The sequence below is a fragment of the Canis lupus genome, chromosome 15 (assembly GCF_003254725.2).
Source record: "Canis lupus dingo isolate Sandy chromosome 15, ASM325472v2, whole genome shotgun sequence".
Taxonomy (NCBI): Eukaryota; Metazoa; Chordata; class Mammalia; order Carnivora; family Canidae; genus Canis; species Canis lupus.
The window spans coordinates 47,846,711-47,870,358 of NC_064257.1; the positions used below are offsets into that span (position 1 = coordinate 47,846,711).

The 23,648-nt window shown below is 38.7% G+C and overlaps 1 protein-coding gene across 7 annotated transcripts in view; it reads right to left on the reverse strand.

The window, feature by feature from the left end:
• Window positions 1-23,648, reverse strand: part of IQCM (IQ motif containing M) — a 429,271-nt gene that overhangs the window by 325,296 nt on the left and 80,327 nt on the right. Inside the window, exon 2 of one of the 7 annotated variants that reach the window (XM_025439273.3) lies at window positions 13,594-13,829. The exons of the other annotated variants lie outside the window; for them this stretch is intronic. Within the exon in view, the coding sequence (XP_025295058.3) occupies window positions 13,594-13,669 (76 nt within the window). The 5' untranslated portion in view covers window positions 13,670-13,829. The remainder of the gene's footprint in view (window positions 1-13,593; window positions 13,830-23,648) is intronic. 7 annotated transcript variants of the gene reach the window in all.

Sequence of the window (23,648 nt, forward strand, 5' to 3'; positions counted from 1 at the left end):
CTAATACATTTAAAGATATTGCTTGCATCATGTCTTCTTACCTTCTGTTGGCCAAAGCAAGCACAGAGCCATCTCACAGTGGGTTAGGGAAGCATACTCTTCCAAGGTGGAAGAGGAAGAGAGTGAATATGTGTTGAACAGTAAACCAATCTAAGCCAACATTATCTTTTGCCTGGACTGAAAAATAGCTTTCTGGTTAGTCTACTTACTTCCCTCTAGCCTCTATGACTTTACTTTACACATAAAGGTTAACATATCTTGTTAAAATGGAAATCTTATCATAACTCTTGCCTTAAAACCATCCAATCACTTTCCACCATTCTTAAAACAAAAATCTGTTCATTGCCATTACCTACAGGGCCGTACATGATCTGATTTCTGGTCATTTCTCTCACATGATTTTACATCACTATCCTTATTTTCTTTACCATCACTCTACATCCCCAGTGGTTCCCTTTCAGGAAACCATTCCTTTCAATAAGTCAATTCCTGTCCCCTCTCAAGGCTTTTTAACTGCTTGGATTTCTCTTCATATCGCTACTAGTAATGTGCTGCAGCAGACTCGTATGAGCTTTCAATGGTTAATTGTTAAATTTTCAGAAATTTTTGCAATCTCGATGTTAAACCCTTGGTAGCCTGAAATTAGCCACAGTGGGAATATTTACACCATGAAAGTCAGGACATGTTAAATGGGGCTTTTTTTTTTTTTTTTCCAGAGCACCAGTTTACCAGCACACTACTAGTCTTCCTGTCCTTGAGATACCAGATCAAATACATGTTCCTCAGAGCTGCCTTCATGACATTTGCATCTAAATGTGTCCCTACAGTCTATTATAATCACTCTATTTCCTTCATTGTAATCTTTGTGTTTTGTGATTATCTTACCTGCTTGTATGCTTTTTGCCAATCCTCCCCCAGCCAACTGTAAGCTCCAGTTTCACAACTATACCATAGGTGTCAAGAAGAGTGGCTGGCACATAATAGATGTTTAATAAATAATGAATGAATGAATGAATGAATGAATGAATTTTTTCTGTTATGTTATGAGCTATTAATAAATGGAAACAATTTATCCCCTTTCTAACTCACACATAGCATTATAAGTCAGAAGATCAATAAATATTAATTGGACAGGGGTGCCTAGGTGGCTCAAGTCATGATCCTGAGGTTCTGGGATGGAGCCCTGAGTCAGGATCCCTGCTCAGTGGGGAGTCTGCTTCTCCCTTTGCCCCTCCTCCACTCAACCTCTCTCCTCTCTCTCTCAATCTCTCTCTCGTGCTCTCTCTCATAAATAAAACCTTTAAAAAATATTAATTGAATAAATGAAATAATTTTCAATGCATTTACTAGGTACAGATATGAATTTTTAGTCAATAAGGGAAATATGCTAGACAAGTTGTCTGAGTACTTCAGATTTCACTGTATATTTTTGTACTCCACCCTCCTGTATTATTATCCTCAATATAATATCATTCAACTAATAAATGGTAACAGACCATCTCCTTCAGCCATGTGCCAGAGCCCATAGAGGTTATAAGAAACGGGGAAAATGTCATAACTACTTTCCAAAAGTCTATATTCTATTAACCTCACAGTAAAGATAATCATTCATTCATTTATTAAACAAATACCCAAGTGCCTGGCCTAGCATGTGTTAGGTACTCAGTAAATACTGAATGAACAAACAAAACTCAGCAAAGAACCAAGAGCAGATTGAATTAAATGCAAGAAAATGTAAAATTCTCTATGACAGGAATAATACTGGAAATTAGTACATGTTTTGTCAGTACACTGTAATTCCACTGTGACACCTCAGTGTATAAAATTGTGCAAAATGTACTAAAACAACAAATAAATATTTTCAGAAATCTAAAAATATATGTAATAGTAATGAAAAAGAAGACAGAGATTATACAACTCTAATAAAGTTTAGGACAGTTTACTCAAAAATAACCAATCCAATACCTACTAGGAACAAACTATTAAGTTAACTGATATGATATTTTAAGAATCTGAATTCCATCCTCTAGGTGGGTATGCTGTGTTTATCAGGGATCACACAGAGAAGTAGTTAAGATGGCAAAGAAACTTGAAGGAATATAAATTTGAACTCATCACCAGTATGAGCCTCAGGAAGTTATATCATGTCTCAGTTCATTTTCTTCATTTGTAAAAATGTTATGATGACAACAGGTTACCATGAGAATTGGTGAATAATACATACAAAATACTGAGCATGATGCCTGGTACATAGTGTATGCTCAATAAAATTAGCAGTGGTAATGGTTATAATAACATGACATTGATTACAATCCATACAGGGGAGGAGGCAGACAGAGAACGTTATAAAATAGGGGCTACCTATGCTGTAAAATAAAGTGCTACCAAAAATTATATCAACATAAACTTTTAGTAATAGCACAAATATTGAAAACAAACACAAAGTCGTATTATGCTAAATAAATATTCTTATACCTAAAACTTTTCTATCAAGAATTCATTTCTCTCTTATCTAGTCATAAAATACAACAGTACTCATTAAGCCTTTGGCAAATCAGGTGGCATACACTCTTCCCCCAAAAGCGAAATAATGCCGGATATCCCCTAGTGAAATAGCTGTGTCTCTACCAAGTAAATATCATTGCCAAAGGCTTTTTAAAAATATCCAGAAGAAATGTGTTTATATTAATCTTCTTGGGCCACCCTGTCCTACAAAAAAATAAAACAAATGACTAAAAAAAACAACAAAAACCAAAGAGGTGGCTCCAATTAAAATGACTCTTGCAAACCCGAACCTTTGCCCAGGCTTTCTGGGCTCTGGTCCAACTGATGGAAAAAGACTGGTGTATATCCCCAGTCAGCCCATCTTGATCTTTCTCTTAAACAAAATTAAAACAGGTGTCAGGAGATAATTCTCCATGAATATTTTTACATTTGTGCACTGTCAGGGCTTTCTGAGCAACAAATTCTTGCACCTGGGTTAAAGGATGCTTGAATGGCAAACAAGCCATGGATGTTAAAGATAGAGGCTCAGGAGAGATTTAGAGGCACCTCTCCTCCAGCCATTTATTTACATTCCAAAGAGTAATAGATATAGGGTCCTTCATTTCACCTCCTTCTCCCAGAGTGGATTTACTTAACATTTATAAAGCACCTGTGCACTTGCTTGTCGTCTTGCACTCCCCGCCCTCTCTCCAGGGAAGGAAGGGCAAACGTGCCCCCAGATAAGCTCCAAGATTCATAATCTCAGAGTTTGTCTTCTGTGGTACTAACTCCACTGTACATGAAGCATGGGGAAAGTGAGGCAAGGTGTTCTCTGAGTAATTAATTCTGTCTCTGATCCAGAAATCTCACAATTCTTATCAAGACAGATAGATGTGGATGGACAGGTGGATGTATGGGTGAAGAGATGGACGGGTGGGTAGATAGGTAGATAAAGAAAGATATTAAACTTGGGATGCCTGGGTGGCTCAGTGGTTGAGCATCTGCCTTTGGCTCAGGTTATGATCTCAGGGTCCTGGGATCAAGTCCCGCATCAGGCTCCCGACAGGGAGCCTACTTCTCCCTCTGCCTGCGTCTCTGCTTCTGTGTGTGTGTGTGTGTGTGTGTGTGTGTGTGTGTGTGATGAATAAATAAATAAAATCTTTAAAAAAAATAAAGAAACAAGAGCAGGGTTGACACACTCCTTTCCTTCACAAGTAATCCACATTGAAGTAAAGAACTAGGTTGCAGATGTGTGAGTGTTCTATCCAGCTCTCTCAGGTCACCACCTTTCGTACCTGTTCCCCATGCTCCCTCCTCACTCTGCAACAAAGTCCATCTTTGGGTTTGGTTTTGAAAACCTCAGCACTATTCTCCTTTACCTTACTGCTGGGCACCTACTGAACTCTTCAGGACTAATCATTCTGTTCCAATATCTCGCAAGAGTTTTTGAAAATATGTTAAAAACTCCCCCTTCAGGAAATGCATCATACCAGAGAGTGTGAGATACTTAAAGGGAACAGCACAGGGACAGGCATGTGAGTCAACAGCCTGAGGCGGCTGTTCCCCACTGGCCCCGGGTAAGCCACTTAACCTCTCTTAAAATTAGGAAATGACACACCCGAGCATTATAAATTAGACTCTAACGCGTTAAATAAATTGTAAACTATCTGCACAGAAAGCACTGAGTTTATAAGCATCAGGAAATAGGGATCTGTTGCTGCTGTCATCAATGTTTGTATTGTCTCTTCTGCTTTTCACAGAAACAAAACATCAATTCCCCAAGCATTTGCTTACCTAACAGGACTCCTGTACCACTAAGGACATCACCAGGGGGAACTCATCTTTCCTTCCCACTGTGTCTAACTTGGAGAATAAAGGAGACTTCGCTAATAACCCCCAATCCCTCTGAGCATGTTTCCAAAAAGTGAGCCATAAAAATTCACAAACTGAGCCTCAGAAGCAAGTAAATACATAAGGACACTGTAGCATAGGCCCTGAATTCGATTTTGAGGACTCAAAGATCCTATTTCACCCTACCTAGAACACTGTCTGAAGAAACCTGAACAGGGAATAATCATCAGGAGTAGGAGACAGATATAAAAACAATCCAATGTAAGGTTAAATTCGCACGCTAGGAAAAAAAAAAATACAAGCATTCATGGAGAAACCCAAACTACTACAGGCCTTAATCATAATGTAGTAACCTTGACATGGCAAGGAGGATATTCATTTATAATCTTACTTCCCCCAGCAGATATTCTTGGGGTGAGAAGGGTGTAATCACTCGGGCAGGGCTGCTAAATATAGAAGGTGGTAACTTTGAGGCATTAGGGAATGTTTGCAAATGGAGATCGCTTTATTTATTAATTTTTGTAGCATTGATCATGTTGCATCTTGCAATGGTGTTGTCATTTCTCTTGCATGCACACACTGAATTACTGAGCAGTGCTATGCAATGTGTCTCACACGCTCTGGCACTTCCATTTCATACTTCACAGTTTTAGTGTCACTTTGAGGTTTGAAATGTTTCACAGTTATTTGCTATATGTAGGTGCCAAAAAAAAAAAAAAAAAAGCCAGCCTATATCACTGAAAAAGATACTGCAAGAATAGAAAATGGTTAGAGTCAGATGGGAATGTTTGTCCCATTAACATTCAGAACTTTATCAAGAATCAATTTACTTTTTATCAAAATCTAATTTGTGCTTCACAGATGCATGGGTGCATACAATTATTTTGCTCACCACACACACTTCCTACAAAGTTAAATATAAACTTTTATTGATGCAGATAAGATTCTATAATTAGAAGGAAATCGAAAACACCATATATCCATACATTTTTTTCTAGCCTACAACTTGCCCATATGCTTTAACATAACAAACCCCATATCCTCAATCCAGTCACCTGATCTAATCCAGTATAAACATTGAGTGAATTTCTATGTTTATATCTTGACACATGTTTCCATGCTAAAGTCAATCTATTTAAACAAAGATAGAATGACATATCTGCCATAAATATACATGTGTTAAGACTGATCCATAGGCATTTTCCTATCAATTTTTGCAAAGCACTAACACACTTGATGACTTCCTATTTCTGCCTATACACTCTTACTGAAGACTCCCTTATTTTATATATACCTTACAGCACTTTGGCATGTGACCACCCAAATACCACATAGATATTTTTATTAACATAACCTGTCTAGTTGCCAATCACAAAATTAAACAAACAAATAATAAACATGTTAAGACACAAAAAGGAAGCTTTTCACACAAGAGAAGTATCTAGAAGTATCAAACATGAGAGAACAAATCAAGCACTAAGAAAAGGTATGTCCTCTTCCTGTCTTTGTCTTTCCAACCACACAAGACGCCTCCTCCAGTTTAAGCGTCTGGTTTGTTTCATTACAAATAGAATCTGAAAGCCTGGTAAGCATGAGAAGAAAGCAAAAGAGAGAAATAAGCAAATACAGATGGAAACTCAAGTCATGACACATGTAGGCAGGCTCTGAATACTGTTTAAAAGATATTTTTCCCTCATAGGAAAAAGGAGATTATACCTATAATGTGGCTATCTGAAAGATTATAAATTAATTGCTAGAAAGTAAAAGTAACTTTTCCATATGGTCCTTAACAGAAAAACAACAGATGACTAACAATACTGACATGTTGCCAGCACTACAAAAGGTCAATGGGGTCTATTCTAGATTCAAATGTTCCAACAGGAATCCAGGGTAATCCTGAAACTGGGTATGCAGAGTTAAAGCCAATCTCCACAAAATGGACAATGGGCACAAGAAAAGCTGATCACCGCACAATCCTATCACGACCTTCTTCATGTTCCCAACTTAAACTAAGCTCCAACTTGGCAAGGCCACACTAAACATGCAAAACTGTCTGTATTTATTATATTTTACATTTGCAACTTTTCCTCTAAATGCATCCACAAATAAATGCATAGCAGCAGCAGCAACAAAACTGAAAAGGTACAATTTATTATTTTATTAGATAAAAGCAGGCTACTAGAAAGCAACAGTTAATGTTTAAGAGGTTTTGATTGGTCATTTCTCTTACCTTCCTATATTGGATATTCTGATCCTGGATTTACCATTGCCCCAAAGTACTGACATTGTATCAAAGAGCCTCATGATATTAACAAAAATATTCTCACAATAAACCAATTGCAATTCATGTTAAAATTAACATTTCCCGTTGGCATGTTTAGAACTAGGTGGGGAGATGTAGAATAAATAGATCACAAAATACCACAAAGTGCCAGAAGTTTGTTAACTATCACAACTTCCTAAGAAAGGATAGACAAGTATTAGTTGAGACAATAGGCCAAGGCCTCTAACTATGGTCTCTAAAGAGACTGATAGGATTTTCAGTCAGTTATATTTTGTTTTGCACTTCAGCTATAAACATGTTGCTTTTGTGTATCGAACTTTCTGTCAGATGCTGTGAAGTTAACAAAAGTGATAAAATATATGGTCTGAACCATCATCAAAACTAGAGAACAGGGATCCCTGGGTGGCTCAGCGGTTTAGCGCCGCCTTCAGCCCAGGGCGTGATCCTGGAGTCCCGGGATCGAATCCCACGTCGGGCTCCCTGCATGGAGCCTGCTTCTCCCTCTGCCTGTGTCTCTGCCTCTCTCTCTCTCTCTCTCTCTCTTTCTCTCTGTGTGTGTGTATGTGTCTCATGAATAAATAAATAAAATCTTAAAAAAAAAACTAGAGAACTCCTTATACAGAATAAGAGGTCATTTTAACAATATTTATGAAATAATAATTCAGGGTATTCTTGAGACTGCTAAGGAGAAAATGAGTACTATTAATGGGAAAATCAGATTAATTAACTATTGAATAGCTGAGGCAGTTCTGATTAAAATGTTAGAATATAAGAGAGAAAATTCATAAGATCCTAACATTCTCTAGAACCCTTCCTCTATTTCACAACTCCACATACCGCTCCTTATACTAACAATGCCTTTCTTGTTGTATAAGCAAAATAGAGGCATATCCCAAATGCATGGTGTTTGTGAAGAACAAGCAAAGTTGGAGTAGATGTCTCTTTTTTGCACTCTACTATCAGTACAAATTTTTTTTAAGATTTTATTTTATTTATTCATGAGAGATACAGACAGAGAGGCAGAGACACACGCAGAGCTAGAAGCAAGCTCCCCAGAGGGATCCTGATGCAAGACTCAATCCCAGGATCCCAGGATTAAATCCTGAGCTAAAGGCAGATGCTCAACTGCTGAGACACCCAGGGGTCCCAGTACAAAATTTTTTGAGCAGGGGTTCCAATATATGTTAAGTTCTTTTATCTATAAATTACATTCATATTCAATTTTATTAACATATGTACATTATAAAACAAACAAAAATAGACATTTTAATCATAAGATACAGAAAAACATAAACAGGAGCTTCTTCCTCTACTATCGGATATTATCTTGCTCAATCTTTGGAGTAAGCACTCCCCATTATTACAGCATAAACAGATTGGAGTAGGGATTGGCAAATCATGGCCAGGACCAAATTTAGCCCATCACCTATTTCTATAAAGTTTTATTGCAACACAGCCACACCCACATGTTTACCTGCTGTTTATGGCCACTTTTGTGCTACAAAAGCAGAGATCAGTCAGTTATGACAGGCACCATCTGGGCCACAAAGCCAAAGAGTTGTACTATCTCAACTTTTACAGAAAAAGTTTGTTCCCTGCCCCCAGATCAGGATTAATTTCAAAGTACCTAAGAAGGGAGAGTTCTGCAGATAGAGCAGTAAGACTGAGCGTCTGAAACGGAGGGAAAGAAAAAGGCACAAGCAACAAATCTGCTAAGGATGCCAACCAAGATGCAAAAAAAAAAAGGCACAGGAGAGGAATCCCTAGCAGAATAAAACTGTTAAGGTAAGCCAGACAAGAGCATCACACAGTATGAAAACAGAACTCAAACATTGGTGAAAACATACAGGGAGAGTTTATTTTTCAAAACTGGTATTTCTCATAATACCTCAATCAGAAGGTAGATATCTCTCTCCACTTCAGCTCCTCTTAAGTTGGTATACTTTTTATATCTATGTCAACACTTGCCACAAATTTTAGGCCAGGGGCCAACAAAATATTTAAGATACCGATGGTCAGAAACTGTGGTTTACCATGAAGAATGAATAGCACAGATTCCAATTCAATATTTCTTTCCTACATACACATGCACACACTTAATTCTGGTATTGTCATCCCCTAGCAAATATCATAATATTCCTTTGGCTATCAATGGGGGTTCTCTTATTTTTTTTAAAGATATTATTTATTTATTCATGAGAGACACAGAGAAAGAGGCAGAGCACAGGCAGAGGGAGAAGCAGGCTCCATGCAGGGAACCCGACATGGGACTCGATTCCACATCTCCAGACTCACGCCTTAAGCCAAAGGCAGTGGCTCAACCTCTGAGCCACCCAGGCGCCCCTGATGGGGGGTTCTCTTAAATATGCTACTAAAGACAATTGTTAGAATACAGAGAGTTAAAGCTTTCAATTCCCCAGTGAATCTCCCTCTCTGAAGTTTTCTTAAAGTCAGTGCCAAAGATCCTAACAATCACTTATTCTGTAACAGTAGTTTTGACTTTCCCAACAGAGAAGATAGAAATGAAAAAACAAAGATCTGGTATGTTTTAGTACGCTTCATGTCACTTAGCATGGGCCTGGGGTGATACACCCAATAATTATTGATTGATTCATGAGAGGTTATCTGCAAAATGTATTGCTCCATGTTAAATCTGATTGTCTTATCACTTTTATTACAAAACTGAATACTCTTTTTAAAAAAGCATTTGAAGATGGGAAACCTGGGTGACTCAGTCCGTTAAGCGTTCAACTCTTGTTTCGAGCTCAGATCATGACCTCAAGGTGATGGGATGAAGCCCAGTGTTGGGCTCCACGCTCTGCTCCTCCCCCTACTCTCTCTCTTCCTCATTCTCTCTTTCTCATTCTCAAATAAGTAAATAAAACTTTTTTAAAAAATGTTTCAAGATGAAATAGAAAGAACACTGGACTAGGAGTCTTAGAAATTTGGTTCTAGTCGCAGTTGGTGTGACAAACAAGCTTTATTGATTTGAGTCAATAAAGTCACTGAACCTCTTTTGTTTCTTTCAGCATAATGATGAGCCACAGCAGCTGACAATACCTTATACAGCTCTAAAAGCCTGTGACAAGATCACATCTAAAGATACAGCAAATCATTTAAAACAATGTTATTCAAGTCAGGTGTTATAAAATGGTAGCTGGAGGGTCAAATCCAGAAGCAAACATACCCTGGGGTACAGGGGGTATACAACGTTCAAGATGTTGAATCCGAGTGTGTCTGGATGGGTGTGCTTTCTCTAGCTTGCCGTAGACTCCATTCCTCCCATTGATCACACAGGCTATTTCACAGTTACCTGCTGATCTTAGAAGAGCATTTAAGTTTGTAACCCATGATTTAAAGGAATTATAATTATGTTGTCATTTCAATACCTGAGATGATTTCCCTGTACATGAAAAACAGAAGTACTACTGTTACCAAACAGAACTTCAAAACGCATAATGAGAAGGCACTAAGCTTCGACCAATATCCTTGAATTCTTTTTCACTCAGGATACAGTGTGGTGCATTGACAAAAACACTGCATTTTAAATACAAAAAAAACTTGAGTTCAGCTCTTCTGTTTACCACTAATAAGACCTTTGACCTTGAGTGGCAATTCACTGGGGCTCTCTGGACCTCTGCCTTCTTACTCATAAAATGGAGGTAGGGTGGTTAGACTAAATTGCATCTGATGTACATTTTATCTCTGCAATTCTGCAATTCTATGAACAGTCAATTTCATTGTTTTGACCTTATTTCCTAGAACTTTGGGGAAGCTACAGGCCTTTAGAAATAGATTTATCTAGGCTAACGGGAGAAAAAGATGGAGGAACATTCTAGCCTGATAAAATCAAAATGCAGCAATAGATGAACAAAAAGAGTAGTCATTTCCTGCAATGTACACAGCAGTAAATAAAATAATGGAAAAGTCCTCACTAAAACATGGAGCCAACATAGCCTGAAAATTCTTTCGCAGTAATCCAAAGTAGTCTAATGGTAGTAACATTAGGCTATGAATTAAAAAACACTGTGTTATAGCCCCTGCTGTGCCATTTATTTGTGACTTTAGCTTCTTATTTAAACACATTGAGCCTCAAATTGCTTATTTGCTAAAAAGAGAGAATATAATGCTTTGAAACTACAAATATACGTGCACAGAATTTATGCATGTTACAATAGACACATATTGTTTGTAAGATAATTGTCTCAAGTTCCTAAGGGTTAGAAGAGGCAAGACACCATGGGTCCTAAACCCCCCTGATAATTGTAGTAGGTGCCAAGAATGCCAGATTCTAACAGTTCTTTGCTGTTTACCCAGACTATTTCTCAGGGTTGTGTTTGCAGCAAGCCAACCTTGAGGGGGTAATGCCTCTTCCCAGGGCGAGAGCACACTTTCTCTAAAAGCCATAGGTTCGCCCAAGGTCACATCTGTCAGCTGTAACACAAACCCACCACATGGACAACATCCATCTGAGCCCTCCGTGTGGCCGCCATGGGACTTGGGGGGCAACTGGGCAGTGCCACGGGCATGAAGCTCAGCCTGCGTGCTGCACCATTAGTAACAAAGTCCTTGTCTCTGACAGGTCCTGATTCCATCTCCCGCCTGTGTCCATGGAACTGCAGCAGGCTCAGGCTACCTTTTTAGCTTGTCAATAGGGGGACATCTCAGACCTTTCAGAGACTCCGTGTAGATGCTCAGTAAATGCATGATTGCTGGATGAATGCAAATTAGGCCCTTCATGCATTTCATTTCTTTTTCTTAGTAGAAACCTGAGGTAAGTTTGTTGACTATTCTTAGGAGAATAAAGAGTCCTATATTCCAATCTAGAACCAGGAAGAGAATTCATGTGGTGTTTGTGACCTTCCTTCTTCCTGGTTCTCACAAATTGTCATCTGTTAGGAATTCACTGCGTTACCATCAACATCCCGTCCTGGCAACCACTCAACAGCACTGATGACAAACGCCAGCACCTCACCTCCTTTTTTCTTTCGTTGGTCAACATTTTTCCTGCCCTCAAAGCAAAGATCTTATAGCGTCACTACTAAGGGTCTGATCCTGAGCTTATCCTAGAGCTGTTACGCTAATTATAGAGCAAGTTATTGTAATGTTATCTAGCACCAATACCCAAAATATATTCTCTTTGTGGAAACTTTACAAATGATATTTCTGTGCCTTAATTGCACTTGAAATTGTTACAGAAAATAGGCATAGCTGAAAAGACCATAAAATTGCTCAGGATTGTAGACAGGAACTTAGAGATTTAAGTGCCACCTCTACTATATTTTGTCACAATGTAAATATAATTGCAGGTGCTTAGAAAAAAAAAAAAAAGAGACAAGTATACCAATAAAAATCTTACATGCTGAACGCCAGGAAAGCAATAACACTTCTATTATAAGCCATTTTATGTGATAATTGCCTTTTGAGAAATAGGGATAGGGATATTATCACTAACAAAAAGGCTTTAAAGAAATGCAAATTCCTGATTAGGATCATTTTCAAGTGAGGTAAACAGTTACTTGTAAATGATTATTTCTTTCTTTGTTTTCTCACCAGCTCTTAGCTTCCCTCACATTTTATACCATTACTTGTTTTAGGTAAAATATTTCAAACACCTTGACATACTTTCTCACCTTGCAGTAGGAGTCATATTTTTCCTGTGCCTAAGTCTATGTGAAAGGACAAAGGATGCGCGCCAAACCATGATACGCTGTTTGTCCTCAAATGGATTTGGCAGTCTTTTTGTTGTTTATCTACACAGCCTTGCCAATGGTATTAAACCACCAGACAGAACAGGATTCTGACTCATTTGCAGCCAATCACGAGGCTCTAGGCTGTAAAGCTGACCAGTTTTGCAACTCGTTGCAGAAGCAGAAACCAAGGTGAAAGAGAGGATGGAACCTGGCCCCAATCCTAATTAAGACATTTCTGCTAAAAACCCTATTTCCCAGTACATTTGATGCCAACAACATTTGTCACAGTTGCTCCCTAGCAGTTTATTAAGTAGTTAACGTTTTATTAACTCTTGAAAACCACATGATACACGAAACTCTACAACTAGATGATACACTTGGGCACCAATGTAGCTTGGCACCAACATAGCTTGAACACATTTACGTAAAACTAGAACATTAGTTTTCCAATAAGCAGCAGGTAAATGTATCATACTAAGCTTTAGATTTCCTACCAAGTGTAATGTTTTAATATGATCCATTGACTGAGGGGAATTAAAGGAAGAGAGGGAACACAGCCAACCCATTCATATTTCCAAGAAAATTTTCTTTTTGCAAAAATGCTTTGTAATTCCTCTGCAATGATAAGTCAGCCATCGGCTCTTCTACATCAGCGTATATGTTCTTTCCCTATATGAGTCCTTCAATGAGCCTTTAATAACATGCCTAGTATTTTATAGTTTATGTTTTCACACAGAAATCTTATTTGATTCTCACAGCAATCTAGTCAGTGCTCATTTTTATCACCACCATTTAACAGAATGGAAACTAAGGATGCAATGTGTGAAATAATATGGCCAGGACCATGCAGCAAGAGAACCAGACTCCTAACTCCAGGAAACAAACAAAGGGTTGCAGAAAAGGAGGAGGGTGAAGGGATGGGGTAACTGGGTGACTGGCACTAAGGAGGGCACTTGGGATGGGCACTGGGTGTTATACTATATGTTGGAAAATTGAATTAAATAAAATATTTTTTAAAAAAAGAGAGAGAGAGATTGGGCAGCCCAGGTGGCTCAGCGGTTTAGCGCCACCTTCAGCCCAGGGCCTGATCCTGGAGTCCCGGGATCGAGTCCCACGTCAGGCTCCCTGCATGGAGCCTGCTTCTCCCTCTGCCCGTCTCTGCCTTTCTCTCTCTCTCTCTCTCTCTCTCTGTATCTCTCATGAATAAATAAATAAAATCTTTAAAAAATTAAATTAAAAAAATAAAAATAAAAATAAATTTAAAAAGAGAAAGAACCAGACCTTGATTTTTTATTTTCTTTCTGATTCTCAGATTCTTTCCCAGGCACACACAGGTTAGACTCCCATTATCAGCCATGTGCAGACCATCACTCTGGACTACTTTCGGAGTACAGAACCACAGCTGTGAGGCCTTCTTGTCCCACCTTCTCCAACCACAGAAGTTGCTCCTTTAAGCAGTGCAAAGATTTCCTCATGGACAGGATGTTTATATCAGGGCTGCAAACACAGGGACAAATCTAGGAAGATGTGAAATTCACTCTAGGTTTAAGAGAATAAAATTTGAAATCCGACCACAAAAAGAGTGCAACTTCTAGTTAACAGTGAAAATCAAGACTTGAAAAACATTCCTTTGTCAAGAGAAAAGAGACCAAATCTATAGACCCGGACAATTAAAATTTCTGTAGGGAATAGGGGTGGCCTGGGTGGCTCAGTTGGTTAAGCTCCAACTCTTGACTGCAGCTCGGGTCATGATCTCAGTGTCATGAGATCCAGCCCCATGTCACGATCCAAACTGGGTGTGGGGCTTGCTTAAGATTCTCTCTCTCCCTCTCCTTCTGTCCTTCCCCACCCTCTCTAAAGTAAACAAATAAAAAGAAAAATGTTAACAAAATAAAAATAAAATTTCTGTAGGAAATAAATTAGAAAAAGTATACACTCATTTGATTTTACTGCTGATAACATAAACCTTTTTCTAAACGTAATTATGTCCATAAGTAAATAAAATCAACTGCAAAAGGCAGATTTGAGCAAACTGGGATTTCAGCTATCGTGATTTTCTGTTTCTTAAACCAGACAAAGGCACTATGTACAAATTAAAATCAGACTTCAGGGCAGCCCGGGTGGCTCAGCAGTTTAGCACTGCCTTCAGCCCAGGGCCTGATCCTGGAGACCTGGGATTGAGTCCCGCATCAGACTCCCTGCATGGAGCCTGCCTCTCCCTCTGCCTGTGTCTCTCCTCTCTCTGTGTGTCTCTCATGAATAAATAAATAAAATCTTTAAAAATAAAGTAAAATCAGACTTCATTTAAAAACCAGGCAAAGATATATATGCCTGATAGTTCTAGTGCTGGGTCCTAGAATTATAAACATTACAGTGTCATTGCTAACTTCTAACTACTTACATAACAATTTTACCTATGAAACTGTCTAGGGACATTAAGAACACCTTTATAGCCATTTGGGGCCATTCATTATTGTTGGCCCAGCAAAGTAATCACGCCCTTACCTCTTTTACAGAGACAGTCAATCCTTCCCCATATTCTTGCTGGTCCTCCCACTCAAGGAATCCATCTGTGCTTTCTATTAATGAATGTGGTATTGTCAAAAAGGATTTTCTGAGTAGATGTAGAAACAGTCACCATTTTCACAAAAGAAAAAAAGAAACTGCCAAAGCTCATCCCAAAGCTAATATCTTAACCTTTAAAATAGCTGTTTTTTTTTTTTTCATTTTTACTAGCAAAAATTGATTCATTTCCTGGGATTTCTTGAGCTCTCCAATACATTGCACAATACCGCCCCCCTCCCCATTGTCATTTCTTTTCCTGGTGAAATTTCTCAAATGCATCAGGTCTCTGCGGCTTTGGTCAGACAGGAAGGTGAATGCAGCAGCAGTACTGGAATATTTCATTACGGATCCATATAATCAGTGCTGAGTTACCTCGTGGTCACTGCCTGGCATTCTTTGTCTTCATCTACAGGATGCCTCTGTGAGTCCTATTAAAAACGATGCTGCCCCTTGGGAACATCTTTGGAAGAACCAGGAAAGCCTTTGATTGCTACAGGACATAAATGACAATGGCATCGTTTTCATTATTATCTAAGATGAGTTTGGGCACTTTAAATGTCACCCATCTTTTGAAAGATCATAGCTCTGCATGAAAATAGAATAGCCCTCCAAAGCAGCAAAGATTAGATCCGTTTTATGAGACAAACTGAGATACAGAGAAAAGTGACTTACTCGAGGTATACAATAAATTAGGAGGAGAGTTAGCACTGCTCCCACACTCCCAGAGCACTTGGGAGACACTTGTTCCTCTGAATAGCCTAAATTGCCCCTCACGCTGCTGAGAAAAAGGATGTAGCACACGTGTAAAAGTGGCAAGAGTGCCAACTTTAGAGTCAGAATCTTAGTTCTGACATTTCTATCCATGACAGCAGCTTGGGCATGTCTCTCCGAGCCTGTTTTCTTATCTAGGAATGCAACTAATGGCATGCCTATCTTGCAAGACTTTGGATAATACATAGCTTAGTACAGTGTCTAATAAGTAGTAGTTGTTCAATACGTGCTATTTTTTAGCTCCTCTGTCCTATCCTCCATTAATTGGTTTCCAATAGAAGAATGGTAGAAACATTTTCCGTTTCTTAAAACCAAAAATCAGCTTGTAGAGATAGAGATTTCCAAACTTTCACTGAGAAATAAAAAGGCAAAGGTCATTTATTTACAGTGCTACAACCGCATATCTCGGTCTGTTTTTAAAATGCTACTTAAAGGCAATGCTTAGTGGGTTGGTGTAGCTGGAAACCAAGAACTTAAGTAGAAACTGCCATTGACTTACCCACATTGAAATACTTAGGAGCACCTATTAAATATGTGATGATAACACATTATATGTCTTCATGAACGTCTCTACAGTGACGGCATGGAACACTTCTTAGATCCATCCTAAGTATGGTCAGAGTACTCACTGGACTTCTGGAATAGTTAAAAAAATAATAAAGTGTCTCTAAAATAATGTTTTGATTCATTAAGTGCAATGGGATCAAAACCAGATGGATTTGGCAGCAGACTTGTTCCCCTGGTTCTCAGGCTGTTTCAGAGCAGTGCCAGCTCCAAGAGGAGATGATCAATGTCACACATTCTACACTTCAGGCACTAATAGATCCTTGGCTCCAGGTTTCCCAGTGTTCAGAGGGAATGCCAGAACACACATGCTGAGACAGAATCATTTTGGAAGCATCCATGCAGACCAGAGAAATGAATAACTGCCTTGGGCACTGAATAGCTCAGGCAACAGCTGTTTCACACCGGACAGTGATTAGGATCCATCTCTCTATTCTGTACAGCGACTGTCACGCTTCACAAACACACACACATACACGTTAGGGCTTCCGAAGGTATAACACAGGGATCAGAACCTCGTGACAGAAGTATCCGCTCAATGGTAACATGGGATCGTTTGAAAAACCCTCAGGCTTGCCTAAGCTGGTTGGCAATTTACACACACACTCACTCACACCCATCATTCCATTTTCCAACAAACATGTAGAGACTCCCTTTCAGCTTCTGAATGTGAACATCATTCTGCTGTTCTGGCACTGAGGACATAAATGCAAACAAGATGGAGAAGGCTGCCCCTTCTGCCCACTAAAGGCTTCCTTTCTAGCAGGGAATATACAGAGCAGTAGTGGGCAAACCAGTCTGTTGGGAGATGTTCCTGGGGCTACATAGTCTGGAGGAGGACCTGACACCCCTCTAAAATGATAATTAAAAACTATATCCACTCATCTTGGAACACTGTTGATGTGTTGTGAAGCTACTGCCCAGTCCTCCTTACACAGCCTGCTTACTCAACCCCTCTGCAGTAGGAAAGTTATGAAGAAAGACTTCTGTTTTATTTTAAAACTGGTAGGCCTGAAAAATAACTTATCCTGGTATATTCTGGTACAAGTTAACTGACTAGGTCAAGGCATAAATAAATGGCCTTATCAGAAGAAAGGGAAAGAAGTTTATAAAGATATTCACTGGCCAAGGCTTGCTAGTACTCATGGGAACTAGCAAAATAGCCAATATTAAGTAAATAATAGGATTAGCTTCTACTGAACTTCTGCGAAAACCAAAGATAAAATTCCAGTAGCTTGGGATCCCTGGGTGGCGCAGCGGTTTGGTGCCTGCCTTTGCCCCAGGGCACGATCCTGGAGACCTGGGATCGAATCCCATGTCGGGCTCCTGGTGCATGGAGCCTGCTTCTCCCTCTGCCTGTGTCTCTGCCTCTCTCTCTCTCTGTGTGACTATCATAAATAAATAAAAATTAAAAAAAAAAAATTCCAGTAGCTTAAAAAATATTCTTACAACTGCAAGAATTTTTTTGCTTAATACAGACAAGTCTGCTTTTTTCTACCCAATCCCCTTCCTCACACAAAGATGACTTGTTTGGGGTTGTCCATCCCATGAAGCCCGTGTCGCCCAGACCTCTCTCTCGTATACCGTTTTTACTAAGAGGTTCAGCCTAAATGGCTATAATGGTATCTTACCACCATCACTTCTGTCCTGACTGTGGCTTTGGGATCACCTAACCCAACCTAGGCCTATCATATCTCTCACCCAGAAATACCAGCTTTAAGAAAATGAGTTAGATATGTAGTGCAAAGGAAAAGTTCACATGGACTTAGGCCATGAGGCAACCATGTTGGTCTGTGTGTATGATGAGAAGGAGAAGAGACTTATCTGTGAAGAAAAGCAGAGGAGAGCAGTTCCACCAGGAGAAGCAGGAAGAGAGACCAAGCAGAACTCAACAGAGTGTGCACCTCACTTTGTGCTGGACTCTCAGTTCTCAGGAGGCCCAGCTGTATAGCGAGGTCTGAAACTTGAAATAAATTGCCTTTATTTGAGCTAGTCTGCAGGGGTCTTTCTCCTGTGCACCCCACAAATGTATAAGGACAAGCACAGTTGCTAATTAAAATTTGACGGAGAATGACTTACTTTCATCTCCAAGCTTATAGTCAATTTTTTCTCTGAATTCTTCAGAAATGTTTATTAAGTATCTGTCAGGCGGTATGGGTCATAGAAAGTTGAAAGAAACCACTGTCTACCTTCAAGGAGCCTTCCACCGTGTCCCCATTCACATCCTGGTCCCCCTCATTACCAATCATGACTGCTTGATGACCTCCATTTGAAGCATCTGACTCTTCAATCACCAATTTATTTTTTTTTCAGGTTATTCTCTATTGACAACAATTTTTGGATCCTACCAGGACCCAACAGCATTCACTGATGCTTCCTTGCTCCCTTCATACCTTAACCAGCTGAAATTCCAAAGTCTATCCCTATGTTCATTCTTTCTCACAGACTCTCCGAGATTTCGTCTCGCATACTTTGTCATCTTCATCTGAGTAAACACAAAACCCTACCTGAATCAAAGTCTCCACCTAATCCATGATATTTGCATCTAGCATGACTGATGTGAGAGGAGAAATTGAAAACATGATTGGCCCCATTTCACATTCACGAACAAGAACCCAAGGAGGCTAATGTATCCAGTAATCCCAGTACAACTCCTTATTCCATTCACTCTCCCTTCTCTATTTCACATTTTCTACTCTCACCTCAAACTTTCAAAACTTCCCTTGACCTTACTTTCAGCTGATAACTTTGCTTTTAATTTCACTGAGAAAACAAAAGCAATCTGGGACACCTGGGTGGCTCAGTGGTTGAGCATCTGCCTTCAGCTCAGGGCATGATCCCTGAATCCCAGGATTGAGTCCCACATCAGGCTTTCTGCGTGGAACCTGCTTCTCCCTCTGCCTGTGTCTCTGCCTCTCTCTCTCTCTGTGTCTTTCATAAATAAACAAAATCATTAAAAAAAAATCAAAAGCAATCAAAGACAACACCAAAGCTACCCTCCTGGCAACATCTATACCCATACACTCCGTGCCCTTTGCTTATTGCAGGTGAAAATAACCACTTTCCAATGTAAGGCCAACTTCTCTACTTATCCAATAGTTCTCCATTCTCACCTTCCCAAGGACATTGCCTCAGCGATTCCCTTCTCCTTCCTTTATTATAATTTTTCCCTCTCCTCTTGAATGTTCTCATCAGAAATGTCATCTCTCATCTAAAAAAAACAAGTAAATAAAAACACTACTGTCTCCCAAACTCACCTCCCCGCCACAAGCACTCAGCTTCTGTGTTTCCTTTATAATATAATTCCTTGAAATAGTTCTCATACTTTTCTAATTTCTCTCTTGAATTGACCACTCTACTAAAGTAAACAGTGGGTATTGAGGCCATCACTGACCTTCACATTGCTAATCCCCAGTCAATTTTCAGTCCTCATTTTACTTGATCTATAAGCACAATTTGACACAGTTATCAATTACTCCCTTCTTGAAACACTCTCTTCACTCAATTTTCAGCAAGCCAGGTCTCCTTTTGGGGATTTGTTTGCTTCTGTTTTTAATTCCTCCACTAGCTGCTCCTTTCTCAGACAACTTTGCTAGTTTCTCATTTATCTAACCTCTAAATACTCCAGGGCTTAGTTTTTGGGCTTCTTAACTCACTCCTATGGCCATATCATGTAGCCTTCAGGCATTAAATACTGTCTATAAGCTGAGGTATCCCAAAGTGGTATCTGAGCCTATTCCTCTTCCATGAACTCCAAAACTCAGATACCAACTTTCTGTTCAATACCTCCACCTAGAAGTCTATCAGACATCTCAGACTTTATATGACTAAAGCTGAATTTTTGGTCATAAGAGTCAAATCTGTTCCTCCCATAGACTGCCCCATCTTGGTAAATGGTGATTCTATTCTCAGTAACTTGGGGGCAAAAACCTTTAGGTTTCAGATTGGTTTGAAGTAGAACCTTCAACAGCATTTGCTGATGCACTGGTCATCTTTGACTCTTCTCTCTCTCTCCAATAACATCCAGTAACCAACTCATTAGCAAATCCTGTTGAAGGTTTTACCTTCAAACCATACCTAAAACCTAAACACTTGCCATCATCCTAACCAAGTCACCGTTTCACTATTTCTAGTTTATGACAGTAGCTTCTGATTTTCCTACTTAACTTTGGTTCACTGAAAGTTAGTGGAGATAAAGGATACTTTGGGGACTGAAACTCATAAAACTTGTAGGGACATACAAAAGAAAGTATCTGTAAAAGCATAAATACAAAATGAGGTGTGAATGTGAATATTTAGAATTAGAGAAGGTTGTCACCATAAATAACAAATTCTTAAAAACTGACAAGTAATCACAACATTACAAACTCCAGACAAATAACAGTATTTTTGTTAATTAACTACCAGAGATACCTCTGTAATACTTTTGCCTCTTTTTGGCTCTGTACCCTTTGATTACATCTTCATACAACAAAAATTTCATAGATTCCATAATAAGAATATAAAGATAATTCACTCTTTCTTCTATTGTGATTGATCAAACATTTAGAAAATATTTATATGTGGGGAGACACCAGGGTAGCTCAGTCAGTTAAGCATCTGACTCTTGATCTCAACTCAGGTCTTATCTCAGGGTCATGAGTTCAAGCCGCACACTGGGTGTGGATCGTACTTAAAAAAAAAATTAATGATTGGGATGCATAAAATATATAATTTTACCTGTTATCTTGTAGGCTCTGGGAAACATTGAAGGACTTTAGAAAAAAGAGAATATAGGATCTGTGTTTACAAAAATCTCTCTACCATAAGTTTGTTTAAAGATTGAGACAGGTTTAGAACAGAGGCAGGGAGACAAGTTAGGGGAGCATGTTAATAATGTAGTCTCAAAATGACAAAATTCTGTCTTACTTAAAGTGGGTTACTGTCTTAACAGCATTCTTTAGTTTATGTGGAAGTCGTTGGAAAAAAAAACCTCCATTTCAAAATTAGTAAAAAGTCAATTAAGTAAGCCTCTGCTTGTTTCTTTTATACAAACATTTATCAATCTCAGAAAGGTGTTGCCTCAGAAAGACAACCAAGATCTTAACTTAAAAAGTTCAGCCTCAAATGTTCAAAATTAGCTTTACTTGATTTATTAATTAGCAAGTGATCAGATCTGTGCCTGAAACATGTTAGTGGTTGGAGCTGACCAACTTCCACACAGTAGGACAGAAATAATAATTGGTCCCTTGGCTACATATAAATCACTGAGGGGAAGTGTTTCATGACTTATTTTTTTTTAAATGTCCCAAAGTGTCCAACTGTGCTAGGAGAAAATTACATGCCACTCAGTACAAGATTTAATTATCCTAATACACAGCTTCTGGCTGTTTCATTTCCAAACTCTCCAAAAGCTATGTAAGCCTCAGACTACAGGCAAATCCGGCAAGTGTTTAGTAACATGGTGGCCTCTGATGATATGGATCTATATCACCAGGGGGAGCACACATATATTTATTTTTTCCCTTGGTTCAGAAATACCAGAGCGACAAGGATATGGCTAGACAGAAAGGTTCATGGCTTGGGTTTGGGAGAGGACAAAGCCTGCCTCACCCTGCCCCCTTCCTCACTCTGACTAGAAGAGCCAAGCTGGGTTTTGCCCTTTCAGAGTTCTCCAGTCTGCTGGCATGGAAGAGCAAATACAATCTCCTCTACACTTTAAGGTTTAGTTAGAAGGCAGGTGCAGCTTTGTGCAGAAAGCAGGAGAGGAAGGATTGCTGCTGGCAAGGTCTGCCTATGGCTAGGATGGTGAGTCTAATTCTGGAAGAGGATTAACAAGCCACAGAGCTATTTATCCAGAGCCATCTTCTCTCATCAGCTTTCTCTGTAACAAAATGAACATTTTAATCTCCATTTGTCCAATTCCTGTGTCTTATTTCTCAACTCAATCGGTTCTAAATTCAGTAGAGAAAAGGCAGTATTACTCTTAACCCTGGCCTCTCACCTCCACCCTCCTCGCAAGAAAACTCTGCAATATCTATATTTTTTAAGAGAAAGAGAAAGGGAAAGTAATTAGTGCTAAACTGAAAGCTTCATAAGGGTAGGGACCATTGGTACTCGTTATCTGATTACCTGATTTTTAAAGAGAATCTTAAAAAAAACTTCTGAATAAACATATGAGGAAATGAAAGTTGAAACAATTGGCCTATTGATCACATTTCTGCACTCACTATAACAAAGAAAAATTAATTAATTAATTAATTTATTTATTTATTTATTTATTTATTTATTTATGAGAGACAGAGAGAGAGAGAGAGCATGAGTGGGAGAAGGGCAGAGGGAGAGAGAGGCAGGCTTCCTGCTCAGCAGGGCTCAGTGTAGGGATCATGACCTGACCTGTGTAAAATGCTTAATCAACTGAACCACCCAAGTACCCCAAGAAAAAAATTTTTTAAGGATGTCTGGAATTGAAACTTACTTTTGGAAGGACATTATGTTAGTTTCACATGACCATTGTAACAAATTACCGAAAGCTTGGTGGCTTAAAACAATGGAAATTTATCCTGTCACAGTTTTGGAGGCCAGAAGTCCAAAATAACAGAACACAGATGGTAAAAACAATGCCTTTTAATTATATCTAAATCCTTTATACTGTTTAATAATTTTTATATTTAAGATACTATTACTTTATTAAAAGTTAATGAACTTTATGATTACTTCAATGTGGTAAACCATGTTACTACAGAAGAAATGAGTCTCCTCTTTTAGGGTCCCCACCCTGCATCTTCCTATTTCAGAACTTACCAGGTCGGTATGAAAAAAGAAAAAGTGCAAGGAAGAAAGAACTGTTTTCAAGACAATTGTCATTCAGAAAAATAGCTTGCTAATCTTAATTCTGTTTAAGTTCTTTTTTCAGGAGCATAGGTGGGCAAAAGAAAATTACTGACAAGAAATGGGAAGAAATAGCAATCTAAACCAGAAAGAAATTAAGAGAAGCAGCTGCAAAATTCTGTGATTATCCCAAATTTATTCCCTCATTTAGAAATTCCTCAAGTAGAGTCTGTTTTTATACATGGAAGAAGATTAGTATGCTTCAAATTCCAAAGCTTTAAAGCTCAAATTATTTTGTAAAATCAAATTCAATATAGTTTTCCACCACATTAAAAAAAATCTTAGTTTCCATGTCTCATATAAATTGTTATGGAACTTGGTCTTCCAAATAATTTTGTGGGAATGAGTAAACAACAATTTTAATATGTTTGTTAATATCAAATATATACTTAAAATTATTAAAATAGGAGATGAAAGATTTTATATATATTGTTGATTAAAAACTGGTGAGTTTTCATCACTGGGCAAAAATAAATAAATAAACATAGCCCGAAGTCATTTTTCCTGATAGATTTCTCCAGTGCTTTGTAGCCACATAGTCATTTCAAAGCATTATTAAAACTCAT